Source organism: Apus apus, chromosome 2 (assembly GCF_020740795.1).
Source record: "Apus apus isolate bApuApu2 chromosome 2, bApuApu2.pri.cur, whole genome shotgun sequence".
Taxonomy (NCBI): Eukaryota; Metazoa; Chordata; class Aves; order Apodiformes; family Apodidae; genus Apus; species Apus apus.
The window spans coordinates 96,882,583-96,905,097 of record NC_067283.1 but is presented as its reverse complement, the minus strand read 5'-3'; the positions used below and the strand labels follow the sequence as shown (position 1 = coordinate 96,905,097).

Genomic DNA, 22,515 nt, shown 5'->3' with positions numbered 1-22,515 from the left:
AATAAGTGTTTTGCCTGTGGTTCTTCAATCAAGCCCAAGTAGCATCATGAGGCTGAACACAGAAGAAGCAATATCATAAAGGCTGGCTTTGAGTTAAAGCACTAAAACCTGTGTGAAGGAGTAGCAAAAGTCTTTCCCTGGTGACTGCTGAATGCAGACAGCTGGAAGCAAAATAACAGAGAGCCAGCCCACAGTTTAGCACAGAAGCCAGAAACTTCTCTAAATTAGTACTGTAGGGCCAAGCACTTTCCAAGAGATGCTTGACCACACACCAATGCTGGGAAAACACCATTCACAAGCAGGGAGTCCAAAGAACTTACTGGGTGGACAAAGCAGACCAACACATGACAGAGGACAGAAGCAGTAAGTTTTTCAGTACAGACATTCCCTGGAATAGCAGTGTGAATACAGTGAAACCAACATGACTATGTCCACGAAGTATTTTGTATGGTTGAAGGGAAAAGCATCACTCCAGACAGTGATACCCACTGTCTTTACAGTGAAGTCCCAGAGAATTCTGTGAGGAAAATGTAAGCAAAATTCACTTTCAGGTTCTAGCTCAAAGTAAAAAAAAGCTATTAAATTTAATATCCACCTAAACGGTTCCATTCCAAACCTCAGTAACCAAATCCAATAACAAGATTTAATTCAAGAAGAAATTATTTTCAATAAATAATCAAGCTTTACTGAGTAATCTAATGCTGAGTTTTATACAATAGACTTTAAACAACATCAGTAAACAAGCAGTTTTTCCGAACGATTATTAAGTTACTGCAATTCAGATTTGAATGGAAGCGACTATTCCTCATTCAGAACAAATGGAAATTTTAATGGAATAAAAACAGATTGAAAAAAGGCATATTACTAATAAATTAATGAAGCCCAGGACATCACTACTATTGTATGCACTAATAACATGAACTTCTGTGTTGCTAGATGGGTCACCTGGCTAAGGTATAAGTTATAGATCCCCTATTGCAGTTACTTTTCAACTTTAAGCCAGAATGGAAACAGGCAACACAGATCAGGAATATCAAGGCTAATTATTCAAGGGTTAATTAATACAGTCTTTATAAATATCTTGTTTTTTAAGAAAAATATAAAAGATCCCTTGCAGTCCTCATATCCAGAAAAAAGAGGAAGTATAACTAGAAATTAGCAAGAAGTTTAAATGCTATGTCTTGAAAACTCCCTCATCCCAGGTACATGAGAGAAGGAAACAGAAGGGCAGAGCAAGCTATCTTAAATATTTCAAGGGAAACCCAGAGGAAGCAAATTGGACAGACTTCCCTCACCTTGATCCAGAATTTGTTTAATTGTCCCCTTATAAAATCTACAACCCAGAGTTTATGCAAGACATACAGCAGCAGAGCAGCCCTTTAATCAGTATAGGCTATAGGGAGCAAATATTTCCAAATACAGAGAACACATACCATATTGACAGACACCCAGGGAAAAAAAACAAGCAGCCCAACAGTTCAAAGGCATTTATTTTACCTAAAATCCAAGTAAGTTTGTTCTCCTAATCAAGCTGTTGTTGCAAGTTGTAATTTGGTTGTTATTTTCAAAGGGAGAGCTGTGCTTAACACTAATTCTGGTAGCAACAACCAGCCTTACCGTGGTCATTTAATCTTGTAAATCAGTCTTCAAGGTCAAGAGAAAACATTTCAAATACATTATGTGATATCTTACAAACAAATCTTAAAAGCTCTTTAAACACAAAAATTACCCCATTGCATTTTGCAAGCACAACACACCAATTTAAACCAAGAAAGAACAGAACTGAAAAGCCAAAGCTTAGACTTCCATATGGCTACAAAGCTGTGCTTAAAAAGTTGAAAACCTAAGTAAATACATTTCAAGAATGTTTATTAAAAAGCTAGCTATAGTATTCATAGCTTCTGTGAGTCATATGAAAAGCCTGTCAGAGGTTCCTGAAAATAAGTAAAGTTTCTTAATACTTTCAATTCAATTTGAAAGTGTTTAGCATAGTCAACCTACACTATCTGTCAACAAGACTATATTACCTATTTTGTTTAAAGGGAAGGAAGCAAAAAATAAAATGCTAAAAACAAGCCAAAACACAGTGGCAATTAGCCAGCTACTGCAGTGCAAGTATTAACAGAAAAAAAGATTTAAAGCCACATACACTCCAACCACTTGGTTCAGTGATGTGTGATGCAACTTTTTAATTTAATGTTAAGAATTTTGCAGAAAGAATTGAAAACAGAGCAGCAAAATGAAGTACAGCATTAATGAACACTAAAAAAGCAGACAAAAATAAACCTAAATATGAACTAAATGAATCAGTTACTCTGGAGAATAATGAATAGGTATTCCCTGATATCTAGGAATGCCTACAGCTTCCTAATGGAAACAAATAAACAAGTGACACCCATGCATAATAGCTGACAATTGATCCATGTCCAAACTTGTGGAAACTTCCATTGGCATGTCACATCCAGATTTTAAATTAAGTCTGGATTGTGTAGAGAATTTTTAAGAAATAGCAAGATTTCTCAGTATGTCAGAGACATGCTTCAGAGCCCTTCCAGAGAATGGGACAAGGAGTATCATTAGAATGGAGCTTAAAAACAAAACAGAAACCTTTGACGAAAAAGTAAAGTCTTCAGAGGGTGGAAGCAGGGAAGGGGTAGCCTGGGAGAAATACAAAGAAGTTGTCCAAGAAGCCAGGGATCAGGTTAGGAAATATATAGGCCAGATAGAGTTAAAACTGTTTAGGGACACCAAAGGCAGTAAGAAGGGTTTCTACAAGTACATCAGTGACAAAAGGCAGAACAGGGAAAATGTGGGCCCCCTGCAGAAGGAAAACAGGAGACCTTGTCACACAGGATGCGGAGAAGGCTGAGGTACTGAACAACCTTTCTGCCTCACTCTTCACTGGCAAGGGCTCTGGCCACACTGTCACTATCCAAGCCACAGATAGCAGATACAGGGACTAGAAAAAGGAAGATACAGCCACTGTAGGAGAAGGGCAGACTTAAGACCATCTAAAAAACCTGAAAATGCTTAAGCCCATGGGACCTAACAAGATCTATCCACAGCTGCTAAGGGAGTTGGAAGATGACACTGTCCTCCATGATATCCTGGCTTCAAAATTGGAAGGATATGGATTTGATGGATGGACCACTTGGTGGATAAGGAATTGGCTGGATGGTCGCACTCAGAAAGTAGTGATCAATGGCTCAATGTCCAGATGGAGACCAGTGATGAGTGGCATTCCTCAGGGGTCGGTACTGGGAGCAGCGCTGTTTAACATCTTTGTCAGCGACATGGACAGTGGCATTGAGTGCACCCTCAGCAAGTGCTGATGACACCGAGCTGAGTGGTGTGGCTGACACACTGGAGGGAAGGGATGACATCCAAAGGGACCTTGACAGGCTTGAGAGGTAGGCCCATGCCAACCTCATGAAGTTCAACAAGGGCAAGTGCAAGGTCTGCACCTGGATTGGGGCAAATCCAAGCACAAATACAGGTTGGGCAGAGAATGGATTGAGAAAAGCCTTGAGGAGAAGGACCTAGGAGTGCTGGTTGATGAAAAGCTCAACGTGAGCCAGCAATGTGTGCTTGCAACCCAGAAAGCAAACTACGTCCAGGGCTGCATCACAAGAAGCATGGCCAGTAGGTTGAAGGGGATAATTCTGCCCCTCTACTCCGCACTTGTGAGACCTCACCTGGAGTATTGTGTCCAGTTCTGGAGCCCTCAACAAAGGAAGGGCATAGAGTTCTTGGAATGAGTCCAGAGAAGGGCCACAAAGATGATTCAAGGGCTGGAGCACCTCTCCTACAAAGACAGGCTGAGAGAATTGGGGCTCTTCAGCCTGGAGAAGAGAAGGCTCCAAGGAGACCTTACAGTGGTCTTCCAGTATCCAAAGGAGCTAAAGGAGCAGGAGCAGGGGATGGACTTTTTATCAGGGTGTGTAATGATAGGACAAGGGGTAATGGTTTTAAGATGGAAGAGGGTAGATTTAGGTTAGACATTAGGAAGAAAGTATTTAGTGTAAGGGTGGTGAGACACTGGAACAGGTTGCCCAGGGAAGTTGTGGATGCTCTCTCTCTGTAAGTGTTCAAGGGCAGGTTGGATGGGGCTTTGAGCAACCTGGTCTAGTGGGAGGTGTCCCTGTCCATGCAGGGAGGCTGGAACTAGATGATCGTTAAGGTCCCTTCCAACCCAAACCATTCTAAAATTCTATGAAATACAGCAGCTTGGACAATCCTACACTGTTGGCCACATTCAGAAACACCATGTTTACCAAAAAGAGCAAAGTGAACAACAAGTTACCATGCAGATAAGTAGCAGTAGAAAGACATAAGCTGCCTCACTACATAATTTCTGAAGAAAAATTAGGAGGAAATCAAGCTTTTTCCAAAGGGAATTATTGTGCAACTACATGGAAGGGACCAGATGACAAATGAGCTTACTGTCTGCAGAACCATGCCTTCAGCTGCCTGATGTCCTGTGAGAGTAGAATCTAATGGCTGCCACTCAGCTAAAGGACACAAAACCAAAACACTGGTGATCATAAAACAGATTCTCTAACTAGGAAAGTGAGATGGCATCACAATGGTAGCTCCTGGACATTTGCTACAACTTGCATAAACACCAGCTTAATCTCTAGCACAAGCTTCTAAGCGGCAAAAAAGGGGTACCAATAAACAAAGTGTGCCACATACTGCTTTCTCCTGTACAGCTGTATTGCTATGAGCATAAAATTTTAATGTAGAAAACAAAATATGACATTCACCTAAAAACAAACAAAACAAACTAAACAAAACAAAACAAACACACAACACCAAAAAGCCAAACCCAGAACCAAAAATCTAACACTCAGGCCAACTTACAGAAGAATTTTTTTTTAGAGAGTATAAAGAGGATTCCTAGAACGAATGATACCTCAGGAGTGATTTCTATTGCTACATGGATAAAATTTCACTCAGTTGTTACCCTTTTAAGTATTCTTCTATTTCAAGCTTGGAGCTTTTCATTAATCTGGAAATACGTATGTTTCAAATTCAAAAGATTACAACACTCCACTCTGTGCATGAGGCTACAGTTTAAATAACAGTTCTCAGAGTCATCAAATATGAATTTAAAGAAAAAAGTCATGGGGAAATGTCTTCTAACACTGTAAAAGTACTCAAGCCTGGTAACAGTGCCCTCTACTGTCTTAATCAAAACCAGTATTTTCTGAAATCAACAGAAGGCTCATTACTACTGTTATCAGAAAAATACTGGAAAGCAATAATAAAACTACCATGTTTAATTTTAATTGCTTAATTTTATGTTTAAGATTTTAATCTCTCTCTACTGACAGAAAAACAGCTGTGTAGCCATAAGCAGGTTTGTGTTAAGTCAAGAGACAACCCATACATTTGGCAAAACCCAATTAGAATTATTAATTTGGGCTGTACATGAACAACAAGCATGGCCAATCATGTATCATTAAACGAAATGCTAGGAAATGAAAAAAAAAACAAAACAGTACAGTTAAAAAAAAATACTTAATTGTTTGTTACATAATGAAAACGTCAGAATAGGCGACATTAAATTGACCTAAATAAAAGTTATAAATCTTCAAGTTCACAGTATCTTCTACAAATACATTTAAATAATTAATTTGTTATTTTAATTAGTAACTCAGCACAGAACCAAACAAAAATATCCTGGCAATATGCAGAGCTTGTATCTCAGGCCTGACACTATGCCAATAGAAAAGCAGGCAGCCTTCATACAGAGCAAGCTTACCACACCACAAAATGCACCATGCGGATATAAAGAAATCGCACAAGAAACAAGAAAAGATAGCTTACTCTTAAAAATCCACTTCAGTTTCTCCCTTTAAAACAGAGGTATAGGATATAAGAGGAAAAACATAACAGTAGGGATAAGTTTAAAAAAAGGCATTACTATTCTGTTAGCTCTACCTTTTCTGCAGAAGAGGCTCTTAAATGTTCCACACAGATAGGTACAGCTTCCACCGTGCATATCGAGATGTAGACTATAGTCGTGCAGTCCATACTCTGGGTCAATATCATCCAATACAGGTTCATTAGGTGGAAAGGCATATGGACTTTAAAAAAACATTAATAGTAGAATTAAGCAAGAGGGTTTGACTTAATAGAAAGAAATACAGTAAATAAATAGCCGTGCACTAAGACTACCATCTTAGGAGAGGTTATAAGAGGGGAAAAATATTAGAATATAGAACTCTTTTTTTATTCATGCTTTTGAAAATCAAACATCTCTAGTTCATCATACTTCCTTCAAATTGTCTGATACTTTTTATCAGCTGTCTAGCCTAGCCAAAGGCAGAAAATATGGCAGTCAACTTTAAAGGTACATCTGTTGAACTCAAAATATGCACTCTTTTAATGAAAAAAAAAATAATTAAAAAATGCATCAACTGAACTACAAATCTAAAAGCCAAGTAGCTACACACTTCCCTGGAATAGCAGTTATTGAATACTTTTGCCTGTGTCTAACATAAGAGAGAAACTACAGCAGACAAACAACCAGAAGAGCCCAAATCCCAGAGGCAACTGGGCAGCTCCTACATAGGATCCTATTTGGTAGTAGGAGAGATGGTGTTAAGTCTCACTTTCTGTGTGAAAAGAGCCATACTAAGTCATAGTGGGCACATAAGACTACGAGTAGATACAAAAATACCTGAGCAGAAAACTGAGGCAGTGGGCTGGGGTGGGGAAATAAATCCCAAAAATAATTCTCTAAAGCTAAAGAAACTCCATCTTTTTAAAGAGTTTACAGTGTTTAAACAGGTATTATATATTATATACACTGCAGTATACACACATACACAAATACATGACAGGAAAGAAAGCCAGCTAGTTTTTCAACAGGACTGAAAGATAAATGTAGGCACCTCACCAGTTCACTAGATTTTTTTTTTCCCCTTTTACACAGCTGAAGATTATTTTCCTGCTTCCTACAATGTCTCTCTTTTCTATATCTTTCAGAAAGGTAGAGGGAATAAAAAGACTGCTTGTGAAAAGGGAGAAATTACAAGCAGTGTATTTCTAAAATTGTCAATACAGCAAGTACTAGTACACTCATATGACTAAATTTTCTCCTTAATAGCATAACAATGGCACCTCTTTAGCATGAAAATATTCCTACAGCTTTGTATACAGTTACCATAACAGTCATATTAAGACAGGGAAGAATAGTTAATTACTGCATAAATATAAACCTCTTAACTATAAAATTCAAAGCTTTATTCAAAAGGTTATCTTTACTATCCACAAAGGTGAAACCAAAACTTACCCAGTAGCAGAACCCAAAGTGCTTCTCTCAAGAAGCTGATGATAATGAAGACTTGCCATAACAAAAGCAATTTCATTTTTCCCCTAAAAAGTTAATTAAAGTAGATGTATTTTCATCTGGAAATATTTTTTTTCACAAGGCCTTCCTGAGCATTAAAATTCATAGATAAATGCTGCTGCTTCTTACCCTGCCAGTTACTGCAATAATGTTAATAATGGCTTACTTTAATGCTTGGACTCCTGTAACTGCTATTGTCTTTTCACAAAGTACAGAATGTATGTAAAAGATCACACCTTTTCTGTGTTTTGGGTAAAGGCAGGGAAACTAGCTATGCCAAGGCAAAAGTTATCAGTGGCAATTCATGAACCCATGAATTTACTTACCACTTTAAAACAGATACCTAAATAGAGTAAAACAGGCCTTACTAAATACAGAAGCATCAAGCTTATTTTCATATGTAAGAAAATATTTGCAGACTGCTAACATCAATGAGAAATACTGAGCTACCCAATAGAAATACCTAATTTCAAAGTAAAACCCCATGTATACACCAGATTACATACTCCTGGTAAAATATCTAGGCCTATATAGCTCAAAGAAAACTTCAGAGCTCTAATGTGAGAACTAAAAAGAGCCCAAGGTATCTATTTACTTCAAGATCACAGAATCCTAGAATTGCAGCGTTTGTCCTACATTTGCAAACACATAAATCAGAAGCAAAATTATTCATTGCCAGCATTTTATTCCTGTCCTGAAAAGTGGGCAGCTATTGTTTTCATCTCTCTGGGTTACCAAACAGAAAATGCCATTCCTTACTTCAACTATTTTTTTAGCTCCTCCTGTACTTCTGTAGTGCAAGATTACAGCTATAAAATATATAATGGCAGAGATTTATTAATCAGAGAGTCACTCACAGCCTTTCTCTCTCCAAATACCAGAAGGCCCACATAAGCCATCCTTGGCTGACACAACTGCTAGCATCAACTATTTCTGTTACGCAGCTAAGCTAAGAGTAAAAAAAAAATAAGATGTGTGGCATTTACAATTATTACACCCATCTACAGTTAACTGCCTAATGTTACTCTGCCCACATAAGAAGTAAGAACAGCTGTTCAAAAAAGTAAGCAGGAAAAATATACTAGAGTGAGGCACTTGATGCTTAACAATTTTGTGGAACTTAGTTATGATTGAACCATTTTCAGGTAAAGATTTTCTTTCCAAGCATGGCAAGGGGTTACACACTAGCAAGGACAGCAACACAGGGACACCAATATAATAAACTTTGGAAGATACAAAAGAAATGGTAGTTCACTTATTGGAGCTTTTAAAATTGAGACAACCCGTAATAGGCTCATGCAGGTCAGCCAGTCTCAAGTCTCCTAGGAAATGGACACCTTTAAGAAAAAGTGAAACATACATTTCTTCTGTGGTTTTAAGCAACCCCTCTGGTGATTGTGCACATTTGAGGTAGCAAGTTTCCAGCTGAAAATGAGACACAGCTTTGAACAACTGTTCACAACCTCCCAGAGGGAAGCTCCTTGCCAGTGCCAAATAACTTAAGTCTGTGTCATTAACACAGCAGAGGGAGGAAAAAAGGGCTGACACCTCGGAATTCAGAGTAAGAGCAGAACACCTGAGATAGGCTTCCATAGCACCTAACTGTATGCAACTTCAGGCAGACACCTAGGTCCCAGAATACTCAGTGCAAAGACAGATTCCTTTAGAGTAAAACTCTACTTTAGATGTTCTGCAGTGCTTTTTAAAGACATCCATCTCTACACACAGCCTACAAAGACTAACCTGTTAACTTAGACACTTAATACCAAGAACTGAATAACCCGCAAAGGGTTTTTTACTGTGTTCCTACTGCTGGAACAGGATACAACTACCTGGTGATGCAGATTAAACGAAACAACTAGCAAAGCTGCCTTGTGTGATTTCATCACTTTTGAGTGACGGCGACAGCACAAGGCATGAGTCGGGGAAGAAGTACATCTCTCCTCAAACTGTTCTATTTAAAATGTCATGAGGATATAAAAATTTGGCATGAGAAGACTGCAAAATAAATACAACTGAACACAGAAAAAAGATCGGTTCAGTATCTAGTATACGATGATTCATAACTGTACTTTTAATTAGTGTTTTTTTGAAAAATTCAGATAATCCTGTGACAGCTCTTTAGAATACAATAAATCACCAACTAGGTGTCCCTACCTATATTTTCTTGTAAGTTTAGACAAGGTCTTCCAAAATTCAAAGAAAAAAGGAATATTAAAAAAACTAACAAAGCCCAACAAAAAAAGCCTAAATCTCAAACTACAAGGCAAAAGAATCTGTTTATTCAAGTCATAGTAAAGTATTGAAACAAAATCTTCTTACCTTCCAAAGTCCTATTAAGAGTCCTGGATTCAGACGGAAAAGCTGGACAAGCCTGTCAGCACCAACTGCTACACCACTTTCAGTCAGGTTAGCAAGATGGTATTCAGCAATTAAGCAACGTCGACGAGGTCTTTGAAAAAAGCACACAGAAGGTAGCAACAAGACTATGTCTTGTCATTTATGCAAAAGTTCAGTGCAATTCCATTTTTAAATTCTGAAATCTGACAAATAGAATGGGATGAAAACAGTTCTGAAAGCACTCGGCATCCACAGCCATAAACTTCACTTATGTTGGGAGCCCCCAACATAGGAAGGACATAGAACTCCTCAAGCATGTCCAGAGGAGAGCCATGAAGATGATCAGAGGGCTGGAGCACCTCCCCTGTGAAGACAGGCTGAGGAAGCTGGATTATTCAGCCTAGAGAAGAGAAGGCTCTGTGGTGACTCATAGCAACTTTCCAATATCTGAAGGGGACCTACAAGAAAGCTGGGGTAGGGCTTTTACACAGGTGAGAGGACAAGGGGCAATGGTCTGAAGCTACAGAGGGGAGATTCAGGCTGGATATTACAAAAAAGTTCTTTCCTGTGAGGCTGGCGAGATGCTGGAACAAGCTGCCCAGGGAGGTTGTGGATGCCCCCTCCCTGGAGATCTTCACGTCCAGGTTGGATGGGGCTTTGAGCAACCTGATCTAGCAGGAGGTGTCACTGCCCATGCAGGGGGTTGGAACTAGATGATCTGTAAGGTCCCTTCCAATCCAAACCATTCTATGATTCCATGATTCTACAATATTTCTGGATGAAGGGACACAGCTCTAATGGAAATCACTTTTACTGCTTTGTGAAAATCTGACAATATACATAAGAAAATGAAGGCAAAGAAGCAGGAGAAGTAATTTACCTTTACCTGAGCTTTAGATACATGGTGTCCCTGCCCATGCAGGGGGTACAGAGCTAGATGATCTTTAAGGTCCCTTCCAACCCAAACCATTCTATGAATAACTACAGCATGCCAGCAGGATCTCGACACCCAATAAGAAACAAAAGCCACCACCAGATGGCCTAAAACACCACTTAGAAAAGAATAAAAACTCCTGTGCTTGCCCACTGTTGCAAAATAGCCACAGAACTACTCTATAATTTGTTTTTAATATTATGTTGGTACTAGATTGTCAGTATGAAACAAGCTACTAAAAAGTTATTTTTTTCTTGCACAGAAGCAAAATTCCAAGGAAAGGATCAAATTGCAGATAAACTAAAAGCTTCTGTTAGAGGGAGCTTTTCTTTTTAAAAAATATATTTCTAGATTTTGCCTGTAATTAAAACAATTTAGCTCCCTAATCCCTTTTAACTGAAGTTCATACTTCACAGGCATCCTTATTGGCTAATGATGCATAAAAAGGGCAGAAAGCAGAGTCTGCATTACCTGTTAAGAATGGAGAAGTAATTCTAAAAAAGGGCAGAAAGCAGAGTCTGCATTACCTGTTAAGAATGGAGAAGTAATTCTAAAACCCTTTACAGACTTAGGCTCATATTATATTCAAAACCGTACTTATTTTTCCCCAAAGTATCACAGCAGCATCGCCTACCACTACACACTGCTAGGAAGACAGCAGCCCTCAGGAACTTTGTCACATCACTTTGAACCATAAGATTTGGACCAGGGATGGGACATCAGCCCTTCCCATCTTTAAGTCCCTGGACTAGGTCCTCATAGTCTTGCCATTATTAGTAACAGTCTGATACTTGTGAAATCATTACCTTCATGTGCATTCACAAGCTCTGAAAACTTATGATTCTGTGAAATAAATACACCAACTGCCTGCAAGTTTCTTTTACTATATTCCCTACATATGAATCAACAACTTGGTAAACCAAGTACATTTCCCAAATAATTTGACTGCAAGACTTCACACAAAAGGTTTCTCTTGATTTTATTGTTTTAGGCAAATACTTTGCTTCTGCTTGAGGAACCACATTTTTTTGTAGGTAAACAACAATTCTCTCCTTTCAGGTCTCTGTTGCTAGGGATTTTTTGTAAGAAGCATATAGCTGATACTGCATATACTAAAACCACACATAAGACACAGATGTGAAAAATTCTTTGACAGCCACCAAATACATGCATACGTCAAATACAGACCTTTAATATAAACACTTTTTCTCAGAATATAATGCCAGGAAACATTTTGTAGACACTTAAGTCACAAAACAACAGCTATCCCACATGGTCCTGTGGACTATTTTTTTTTTATATGCATGTACTTATACTGTACATGCAGCCAAAGTTCCCTAAACTCACATACACACCTATCAGAAAAAAAAAAAACACGTTAGTAACATAGACTACGTGGTTGTAGTCACACAAATATCAACGGGCTCTTCTAATCTAAGTGCTTCACATTAAATTCTCCTAGATTTACATGTTGGGTTCACGCTTACTTGTATCTATGCCCTAGATTCAGCTTTCCAAGGCAGGACCTATCAGTTTGTATCCTGCATGTCAGTAGCCACATTAACATAAAAATTACTGTCATAGCTTCCTGGATTATATCTATTTCTTGCTAAAAAGTTCTACCAATGAACACAAAGACATAGCTCTTTCTTATGAAGCCTCTTTGTAGTATTTCTTCCAAAGTCTAACTTCTTGAGTCAAACCAAGGCCAGGTATCTCCCACAGACACATTATAAACTAGCTACATCAAAAAAAACTCAAAAATCCTATGTTAAAACTCACCCATTCTTGCTTGGAGCTCTGCTTTTGTCAGGAAGCAACGGCATAACTCCAAATAGTTTTAGGGTTGACAAGACGTCCAAGCATGGCCAATTCGTACCGTACCAAAGTATAGTAACAGACGTATGCTTAAATGATAGGCTTCTCTTCTCCATTACATGTTCTTTTCCACTTTTGTCCTTTAGAACAATTATCCAGCTCAAGCCATAGGCTCTGTTATTTAGGGGGAAAAAATAACCAAAAATAAAAATAAAAAAGATTCTCAAAGTGACAAAGATAATCTATGCTTCCAACAGAATTTATAAATTTCTGGTAACTGCTATTTATGTTTCTCAGGTTAGGTCATTTATAGGCTGTCATTGTAACTTCCGATTATTATACATATTTTACAGCTGTATTTCCATACCCCCCCAGTATTTCCAAAGCCATTAATATTCTGTACATAGTTCTCCAGTAAACATCTTCTGTGACAAGGCATTGCTTACTTCATAGCTTCTTTGTTTTTACATGGAAGACCTGTATAAGGATCTACACGCTTAACAAGCTGCATTACTCTAGTTTTGACAGCAGCTATTTGCTTGAAGATGTATTCTTTCTTCCAGTACCCAGGCTCTCTATCAAGAAGACCAGCACAGCCCAAGGAAACAGTTTCTGTTTGTTCATGTTTCATTTTCCAAATTGTCCTTTTTGGTTGAAAACAACTGGAATAGATTTTCAGCCAGATTCCACTGAAAATAAAATAGAAGAGAAAAATCACATACATTTAAAGAACAATTACTTAATTATTTTTATATGCAGGCCTCAGCTACCACTGAGCACAATGTTGGCAGAAAAATATAAAATCTTAAATTATCAGTGAACTGGATTTGATTAAGTTTATAAAAGACCAGAAACTATAGCCTCCTAAGTACTACTCAAGAAAATGCAAAGGCACAGTTATACGCTCCTCCCCATTTTCATTCTCCAATAGCTCATAGTAAGTCAAGTTTCCCTGCTGCAAACATGAAGGCTCAGAAACCAAAAGATGCTAGATTTCTCATGGGTTTATTAGGTTATCTCAAATAAATATGGAATCTCTGAACACATTTCTTGTTCTGGATTATACATATCGAATGAGCTCCACTTATGATTTTCTGCTCTACCCTGTGGTGGGGGGAGGAGCAGGTGTGGAAAAAAAAAAAAGTTATTCAGTTAGTTTTTACAATAGGCCAGTAAAGTTGATAAACACCTCAAATACATATACAGAAAATGTTTGACTAGTGTTCTAGGAAGTAGAATGATCTTTTGTGGGATGATCTGTGGCAACTCCCCACTGTTTTACACCTCTCAACAGCACACTAGAGTATGTGATTTTTAAAAAGCTTTCCTTCCCCTTACGCTGCTACTTCCTTCACAGACGCTCACCGAAGCAAATTTAAAAACATAAAAACAATAAAATGATACATATCTGAGAGAAAGCTATCATAAGGAAATAAAGAAACATTAGGTCTTATTTGTCTTTCTCAAAATATAGGACCCAGGATGAAGCTCAGAGACAGTACAGCCAAACTCAGTGACTTAAATGAAAACTGATTAAAGTTAAGCAGTTACTTTTGAAAAGTCCACCACAAAACAATGATGTATTCTCTTCACACAACATCAGCCAGGGTAAAAAACGTTCTAACGCTTCTTAACATCTGGACCCCTCAAGTTTCTTACACAGATCCAGCTGAAGGAGGGGTGGATAAGGACAAGTAGAATTAGTTATGTTCGGTTGTACTGCCACAGTCATGTCAGTCATCTCTGCACTCTCTTTTGAAAATCTCAGAGAAGAATTGTCTTCTGAAGAGATCAAAGAAACATACAACAGGAATGATGGGTTCACTCCTTTCCTGTTAGGAAAAATATGATGTCACATTTCCACCCCTCACACCCCAGGTATCTCTAGGGCAGTTCAGGGAATATTGAGTACAAGAAGATCCAAGAATTCAAACAACAATCTGCGAATAAAGGTTCCAAACAAGTTATCTAATTTTTAAGTGCTAGCTTACTGCACTAAAGAAAATTAATAGCAACACAATCAAATTCTCAAGATAGTTTCTCTACTACTTATCAGCTAGATTACCCTTACCAGTCCTCACTTATCCCCAGGCAAACTTGGTAATGCATTTTCCCCTCTTTAAAGCATTCAAGAACTGAATCCATCCCACAATGCCTCCTACCCATGAAAACCACTCTCACTTCCATCAACTGCTAAGAACAAGTCTCCAAATGCCTGGAGTCAAGCTCTTTGTCATTGATGCAAACATACTCAGGTAGTAAAAAACTTCCAGCTTGCTGTTCTGCAGATACACAAACTATATCCAACTGCCATTTTTTGAGTCAAAGCTGTTTAAAACACACATATCTGTAAGTTTCTATGACTGGTAAAGGGCAGTTCACAGTCAACATGAGCTTCCCTCTTTCGTTTCACCAAAATGGGGGGGGGGAAATGAAAAATAATACCATAAGTAAAAGAAAGATTCAAGATACTTTGAGACTAGAAAAATACAACCCAGTTATCAGAGAGTATAAAACATTTCTGATGGAGGGAGGAAACTCTTATTTAACTCCAAAGCAGCTAAGAATTGTGGGATGATAAAAATAGAGATATCCTTGACACACCATCATCAGGGGAAACAACCGTGAATCATCAAACTGGTCTTATTCAGCCTAAAAAGTCCTGCAACACGTCTCCTATAATGCTCTCCTCCTAACTAGAAACCCCTTCGCAGAATATACATTCTTTCTTTCATAGGGAGGGATACTCAATGTCTTGCTGCTAGATGCTGAAAGGACAGAGTTTAGTACTAGGTATTTCCTGCATTTTGAAGGAACAGTCTCAGGCAATTTAAGTTGAATTGAGACAGACTTGTCATCAATACCTACCACCCTTCTCCTCACTCTCAGTTACATAACTGCTCCTTCCTTTCCCAAAAGTGCAAGCAGATGAGAAATCTGCTCAGAAATTCTGTGAGAAATGAGGCAGAGGGAAAGAAAAAAAAAAAAAGAAAAAAAAAAGAAGGGAGGGACTTGCGTTCACAAGTCTTTAGGGAGTTATCACTGTCCCTTCACCCTCAATTTCTGAAGAATTCAGGGCAGACTAATCAAAAAGGCATCCAACAGGGAAGTATGAATTTGCCTCTTTTACAGCAGAATACGTGCCACTTTTGCCTTAAGGTATTAAAGTATATTAATCTCAAGGCCTCTTACCGGACATTTTTACAAGTCAACCCAACTTCTTACTGCTAAATCAAATGCAAGAATCAGAGAGGTATCACTGACAGTCACCACTTGATCCCAATAGCAAAAAGATCTGAGCAATGCAAAAAGATCTTCCCCTGTTCTCTGGCTTCTCGCTTACTCTTAGACAATCACTTTCTGCTGGTGATCAAAACCCTCAGGCTTTCAGACAGACCATTTATGTGAGCTTCCCACACTGCGTAACAGGAAAGCTGGAATAATACAACATGCTGGGGCAAGACGGATGCAGAAAGAGGGGTCAGAAACATTTCCTTGCCTTCAGCAATTATATTGAAGACATCAGTGCCAAGGAACTGTTAAAGTGCAGACATTTGAAGAGACCAAAGACAAAGCACTGCATTAGGCAGCACAGGTGTATCATGATTGTCCTGTTGCATTGAGGATGGTGTCCTGTACATCCAGAACTGCAGAAATAACCTCAAAGAGATACTCCGCTTAAAAAAGCAAATCTGATTTGTCACAGAGATATGCAGGGACTTAAATTAAAACTCCTGTTAATTCACCAGAAGATTCAAGGATGCAAGAAGGTCCAAGGAAATCTAGCAGGAAGAGGTGACCTGGCCCCACTGAACCAGTCAGTCTCCAAGATAAGGGAAAGTCTCTCTTCCTCAAATCCCATTTGTGCACATACAGTAATCTTTGTTGAGATTAGAAAATGGAAGCAGACATGGTTGAGATGGAGACAGATGAATCAGCTTCCCTTGAACAGCCACAATGATTTTATCCTACCTTACTAACCTGAAGTAGAAAACGCATATTAAGATATATAATTTGTGTCAACTAAACAATTTTTATCTACAGGCACCTGCTGACAGCCTCAAAAAATAAATCTGGATTATGGCATTCCCTTTAAGTTCATCAGTTCTAAAGGTGTCAGCGCCAATGTTAACCAATTCACTGTCCAAGTCCTGGCAAATTAAGTGAGAAATGGATTGCTATCAGATGCAGCAACTTCCTATAAAGGAAGATACCTGCTCATTTATAAAACACTAACACAGCAGAATTCTAGGGGGAAAAAAAGGACACTCAGATGCCCTAGTTATCATCTATCAACCAGGGTCTCTCTTCTTGATTCTTTCACAAAATTATCATTATACTGGTAGAAATAATTTGTGAACTCTGTGTAAGCAACCTCTTACAAAAAGTGTGCCAGTACTTATCTTCACCCCTTTTGTTTTCATTTATGTCACAAAAAAATTTGACAGGAAGAGCAACAAACAAAATCCATTAGTGAATCATGTGACTAAATCAAACACTCTGCAAAAACCTGATGAAAGAGCTAAATAACCAGGACTTCAAAAATTATGAAAGCTATGGTGATTCTACAAAGCTACTGGCTACACACAACTAAGGATTGCCTGATCCAAAATGTTTGTGCAGGTGCATGTGTACAAAAACAAATTTTACAACAAAATAAATGCTAACAGCAGCATTTCAAAACACTGCATTTAGTTTTCATCTCATACCTCCCATTAAACTTACAAGAGTTTGCAGAGCTACAATTCTATACAACACATTGTACTGTGAGCTATGCAGTACATTTTCAGCAGAGGAACTGCCAATATGTACATGCATCAGTGCTCTGGCGGCAGTGAAACTAAATTAGAAAGACTCATAACACAGGTGAAGTCAACTGCTGCACAATTAAGACTAGCACTTAGGTTCCCCTCTTCCTTACTTGTCATTGGCCAGATGATAGAATTGCCTATTCACACAACCAACAGACAACAGGGACACAGCATCCAAATAGGAAAATATCTTTATCAGCATTTCTGATGGCATGCTGGAAAAGAGAGAAACAGAAATACCATTAGATCGCCTGCAAAACCCAGAAATGACAATAGCAAAGAATTTTAATTTCAAAACAGAACAAAACAAGAAATGGGAACTATCAGCTTGTAAATACACAAATTAAAACTCACCTGAAGAGTTAATTTGCAGAGTTTGAGTTCTGATAGAAGACATTTGCTTAAAATAATCCACCACAACATATTCAAGTGGCTCAGCACAACTGCACGAGCAGTAACAAGTGCATTTTCATTAAACTTGCTTAACTTTAACCTGGTTTGACATGAAACTACCTCACTCAACTTCAGTTTTTCACTGCTTGTATGATGATTTTAACATTTGGTCCACAACCACCAGCATTTTCCACAACTGCATATACTTCTCTCCTGACTGTGGTGTCAGGTCTCAGGATGCAACAGAACAGAAATGTCCAAGTCAAACAGTGAGGTCACGCTCTACCTTAGGGGTCTGGTACAGTTTTCATTTATGTCAACAGATCAGAACTTCAAAATAAGAACTCAGTGGCATCTTGAGAACATGAATGTTTCTGAGCACCTGTAAGGCTACCTGAAATGCAGGTGCCAGCCTCAGTAAAACAAGCACAATGTCACCTAGACATAAGCCACGATGATTTTGTATTACCAGACAGAAGCCTCATACCCTTCAAGTAGTATCTGGTAACTGCACAGAGTACAAAAAAATGCATTTTATGTTCTAAATTTTTGGAGCACGGTAATAGGGTAACATCAAAATCACCACTAAAAATGCAAGTTGCTGTAAAGTCAACACTTCAGCTGTGCCTCTGTCCATTTACCACTCTGTCATCCATGACACGTGCTCATTTATAATAATTTATTCCAGGAGTAAGTAGCTTTCAAGCATAGAATGATGATAATGTCAATACTCCAAGGTTTGTATTAAAATATCAGAATCTTAGTTGCATTAACAGAGAGGCAACCAAGCCAAAACTTGCATGTTTATTATGTGAAGTAACTCAAACACTGTAAGCCTAAAGCAATGAGTGCATTTATTTCAAGGAGAATTTAGAAATGATCCCTTAGAAAGCTGCAAATTAGCTAAAATACTTAAGCCACAATTCTCAACAGTAGTTTTTACAACCATATTATTTTTCTTCGCAAGAATCTGAGAGAATTGGTTTTTTTTCTTTTTTCTCATTTTTCACACCAAACTAACAGCACAAGGGTCTGAACTGGCCATCCAGTGGAAAACAAAGAAACAACTACACAGGAAACTACAAAATATAACAAAGAAAATTGATTAATATTTTTTATAATATATTCTTGGAAGTTTTCTATAGAAATTTAACTTATTCTCAAACAGAAAATAACTCATTATTGTATTGAAAGTGCCCTTTCACTGTCAAACAAATGGAAACATTTACCTTGAAGTAAATAGGCAGCAGCCACTCCACCATCCTAAGCCTCCCTATACAAAACAGTGAGGATTAAGAGAAACATCTGAAGTTTAACTCCAAACTGGCTTTTACTGAAGCAGTACAGTAATACTTTTTGTTATTGTTACTATCCAGGAAAAACACAGGCCATGATTTGCAAAGGAGTTGCTGAAGGCTTCCTATGACTTGAAAAACCTGCATTCTTCATGTAAAGAAAAGTAGGTTAGGAAAACAGAAGGTCAACATGGGATCACAGACTAGACCAGAAAAGCAAATTTTTTATTTCTGACTCAGAACATCTGACATAGAAATCTCCAAGGTGTGAACATAATAACTAAGCAGTCCAAAGACAGTTTTAGCCTGCAAGGGATCTTCCATTCTTACTACTAAAACTAAATACATACTCACCTCTCAATGCACAAATTAGATTTTGGTTTTAAGGAAGGTGCCAAAGCCAGACTTTTAATTCCAGCTTTCACAGTTTCAAAACATTTCCCAGTCCTGACAGCACAGCTCCTTGACCTATTTCTCAAAAAGAAAAGCTGTTAGGAGTCACATCATTACACAACAAAGAAATATGCATATAGTGCACACCTAGACACCGTATCTCAACTGACACAGGAATCAGGGAATACATCAACTGATAACTCATTATTATGAGTTCACAAATTTGAATAATGATCACCAAGCTAAAATAAACTCAGCTATGATTAATCTCTTACAGGAGTCGGAAGGGAATAATGTTGCACCACCAAATCAGTTTGAATCCCGTAAAGACCTATTAAGATTAGACAGCTACACCACTGTGGCCACCACAACCAAGCACCAGACAGGCCCCTGCAGTCAGCCAAAGTCACCGATTAATCTTTGTGTTTTACAACACTACTCTGGAGATGGTTTTGAGCCATCCAACTTTAATAAGCCATTAAAAGATACCAAATAAAACACTACCTTGAAACTTTCTGAAAAAGTAACAAGGCTCAAAAAGAATATCCTTGACTATGAAACAGAATCATTTGAAACAAACTTAGTCCCACTTCAGATTTTCCCCCTGGTAAAATAGTAGCAACTCTGCAGGTAAGTTTTAGCTCAACAGGCAAGATGGGTAGCAATGTTTTTATTGCTCATTCACACAGAACAATTTCGTCAGAAATTACTTTCTCTTATCAAAGAACATAACTTTGCATATTTCTAACACAAATAAATTCTTACAATCCAACTGGTCACATGTTTTTTTCCAAGTTTTCTGATAGTAAGAACTTTGTAACCTGTAGTTACGTATACTAATATTAAACCACACAGAAATATTCAGATGGAGTTTCAGTCTTAATCAAATCCTTAGACTTCATACCCACTGATGGCACGGAGCAGGGAGACCTCCCCATACACTATATTAGTGATGTTTTGTGTTGCCAGCTGACTTTCTGACACATGGTCAATCCAACTCTAAACAACTGTTGTTGGGAGAAAAGAAATAAAATCTAATTTTGAAGTACACAGGTGGTACTACATACATTTAATGCACACTGTTCTTGATTTAAGACTGCCTTATGCTCAAAGAAAAATAAAAATCAGAAGAAAATAACAACCCTGCCTTACATGGTCAACTGTGCTGCGTACAAAAAATCCCAGATTTTTTTACTGGGAATTATTATCAGCATAACAGAAAAAGACACACACATTTCAGCTTGGGTGTCAGTCACTGACAGAATAATTAAATTATCAACTGCAAAAAATGCAATAATGTATCAAATATGACCTCAAGATCAAGCAAATGTTTTACCCATGTATTGATATCAAGAAGTACACTTACATGAGGAGGTTGTAACAAACCACATTTTTCAAAAGCCATGAAAGGGATTTAGAGACACAAGTCATATTCAACAGCAGCAAAACTACCACTTCTGTATCCCTCTGGGCAGCACATCCCAGGCTATTCTGTCCTGTGTCTATGCTGAAAACACAAAGATAGCCAGTTTGGGCGTACAGTGACATACCTACACAGGCTGCAGGCACAGAAGTAACTTCTACCAGGATCCTAGATTTTATAATACACTTAATCCTGGTAGAAGCATAACCTGCGTTGTCTGTATTCAGTCATTCTTGGTCTCTTTCTTAACCACTCCTTGCATCCCCCACTTCTTCACCCCAGGAAGGAATTTCTCAAGAGAAACTTTCCCTACACATGCTTTGAAAACTTCGACACAGTCTCTATCACTTTTGTAAGCTTCAATTCAAAAAACCTACTTAATTTTTTGCATCTTTCAAAACAGCAGTATTTTCAAGGTGTGAAGAAAGCACAAGAAATCCCTATTTTACACAAATTATTTTTCAAGCATCTGTGAAGATTTGACACTAGTATTAACAGAATGTTTTTACAATGCATTGAGAAAGCTTGTCTGCCCAAGTTAAAAACTGATGACAGCTGTTACTCCCCCTACTTAGAGACTTCTAGTAACAACTGTGGTACTCTTGCTTAGAGGCACAACAATCTCAATTGGTACTTCATTAGCTTTCAATTTGTGAGACTCGGCTTTGAACCACTATTTTTACCTTCATACCCTGGAGTACTTGCAATATGATTATTTTTTTTTTTGCTGGTCAGGGAACAAATCCATTTCAAATAATGTAAAGAAAGTTGTAAGCAGTGATAAAACCTGTCTCCTCCAATTGTTAAAGCATACCTGGGGATAACAAGGAATGAGAGCAATGTTTTGACATCTGTTGTTTGGCTTTTTTTTTCTCTCAGCTAAATGCTTCCAACGTTTTCTAAAAAGGTGGGCATTATCCATTCCATGTATAGGTTAACAAAATGGGGGGCAATGAAACAGCTATGAAATCCAAGGTTACACAAATAGGTCAGCAGGAAAACCTGCTTTTTAAACTTTACTTCTAAAATTGGTGCTTTACATTTCAGGAAAATTTTTGAATTTTTGAACCTGTACTATATGACGCTTACCACACCGTGAAAATCCTCTCACTTACGACAAAGGCCTAACTACCCTGAACATATACATAACATTAGCCACTGTCTACTTCGTAGACAGGCTACTGCTCATCACACTAACCCCAAGTCTAAGAAGCCCCACTACCCAGACAGTAAACAGCAGACTAAATCTAGGCCTTCTGTACACCTGGAGATGGCTGTGCTCGTTATCGCAAGGCGTGTCAGGTCTACCAAGACATCCCCTCCGTGAGGCCCGGGTGGGGGAGAGAACTCCGCGGCCGCGGGCGATCAGGCCCGAGCTGCGGCAAGTTTACAGGTGGAAACCAGAGCCGTGAGACAGGTAGTAGTTTTCCAGACCAACAACGAGAGTTAAGGGAAAAAAAAAACAAACCGCCCCCCACGGACAAGGCGAAAAAAGGATGCGCGGGCAGCTCTGGGGCAGCGCAGCCCCACCCTCCCCCCGCCGGCCTCTCCTCGGGCCGTTCAAAGCAGACAGTTACCTGGGCCCGACGGCACGGCCGGGCCGAGCGGCAGCGACAGCCGCAGCAGGGGTAAAATGCCGCAGGGGGCGGGCGGCGGCGGCCCCGGGGGGAGCTGCCTGGGGAGCTGCCTGGGGAGCCGCCGGGGGAGCCGCCTGCCCGGCGCCCAGGCCGCAGCGCCCCAGGGCCCCG

At 38.7% G+C, this 22,515-nt stretch overlaps 1 protein-coding gene across 2 annotated transcripts in view; it reads right to left on the bottom strand.

Moving 5' to 3' along the window:
• FBXO15 (F-box protein 15) overlaps positions 1-22,466 on the bottom strand; it is a 28,151-nt gene extending 5,685 nt beyond the window's left edge. Inside the window, exons 1-8 of one of the 2 annotated variants that reach the window (XM_051611597.1) lie at positions 22,345-22,466; positions 19,306-19,419; positions 17,374-17,478; positions 12,899-13,141; positions 12,417-12,626; positions 9,683-9,812; positions 7,304-7,386; positions 5,947-6,092 (exon numbers count right to left, since the gene is read on the bottom strand). In XM_051611597.1, the coding sequence (XP_051467557.1) occupies positions 5,947-6,092; positions 7,304-7,386; positions 9,683-9,812; positions 12,417-12,626; positions 12,899-13,141; positions 17,374-17,477 (916 nt within the window). In that variant the 5' untranslated portion in view covers position 17,478; positions 19,306-19,419; positions 22,345-22,466. Of the gene's footprint in view, positions 1-5,946; positions 6,093-7,303; positions 7,387-9,682; positions 9,813-12,416; positions 12,627-12,898; positions 13,142-17,373; positions 17,479-18,885; positions 18,919-19,305; positions 19,420-22,344 lie in introns of those variants that run through there. The other variant, XM_051611596.1, reaches the window with a different exon arrangement.
• Positions 22,467-22,515: the final 49 nt, after the last annotated feature.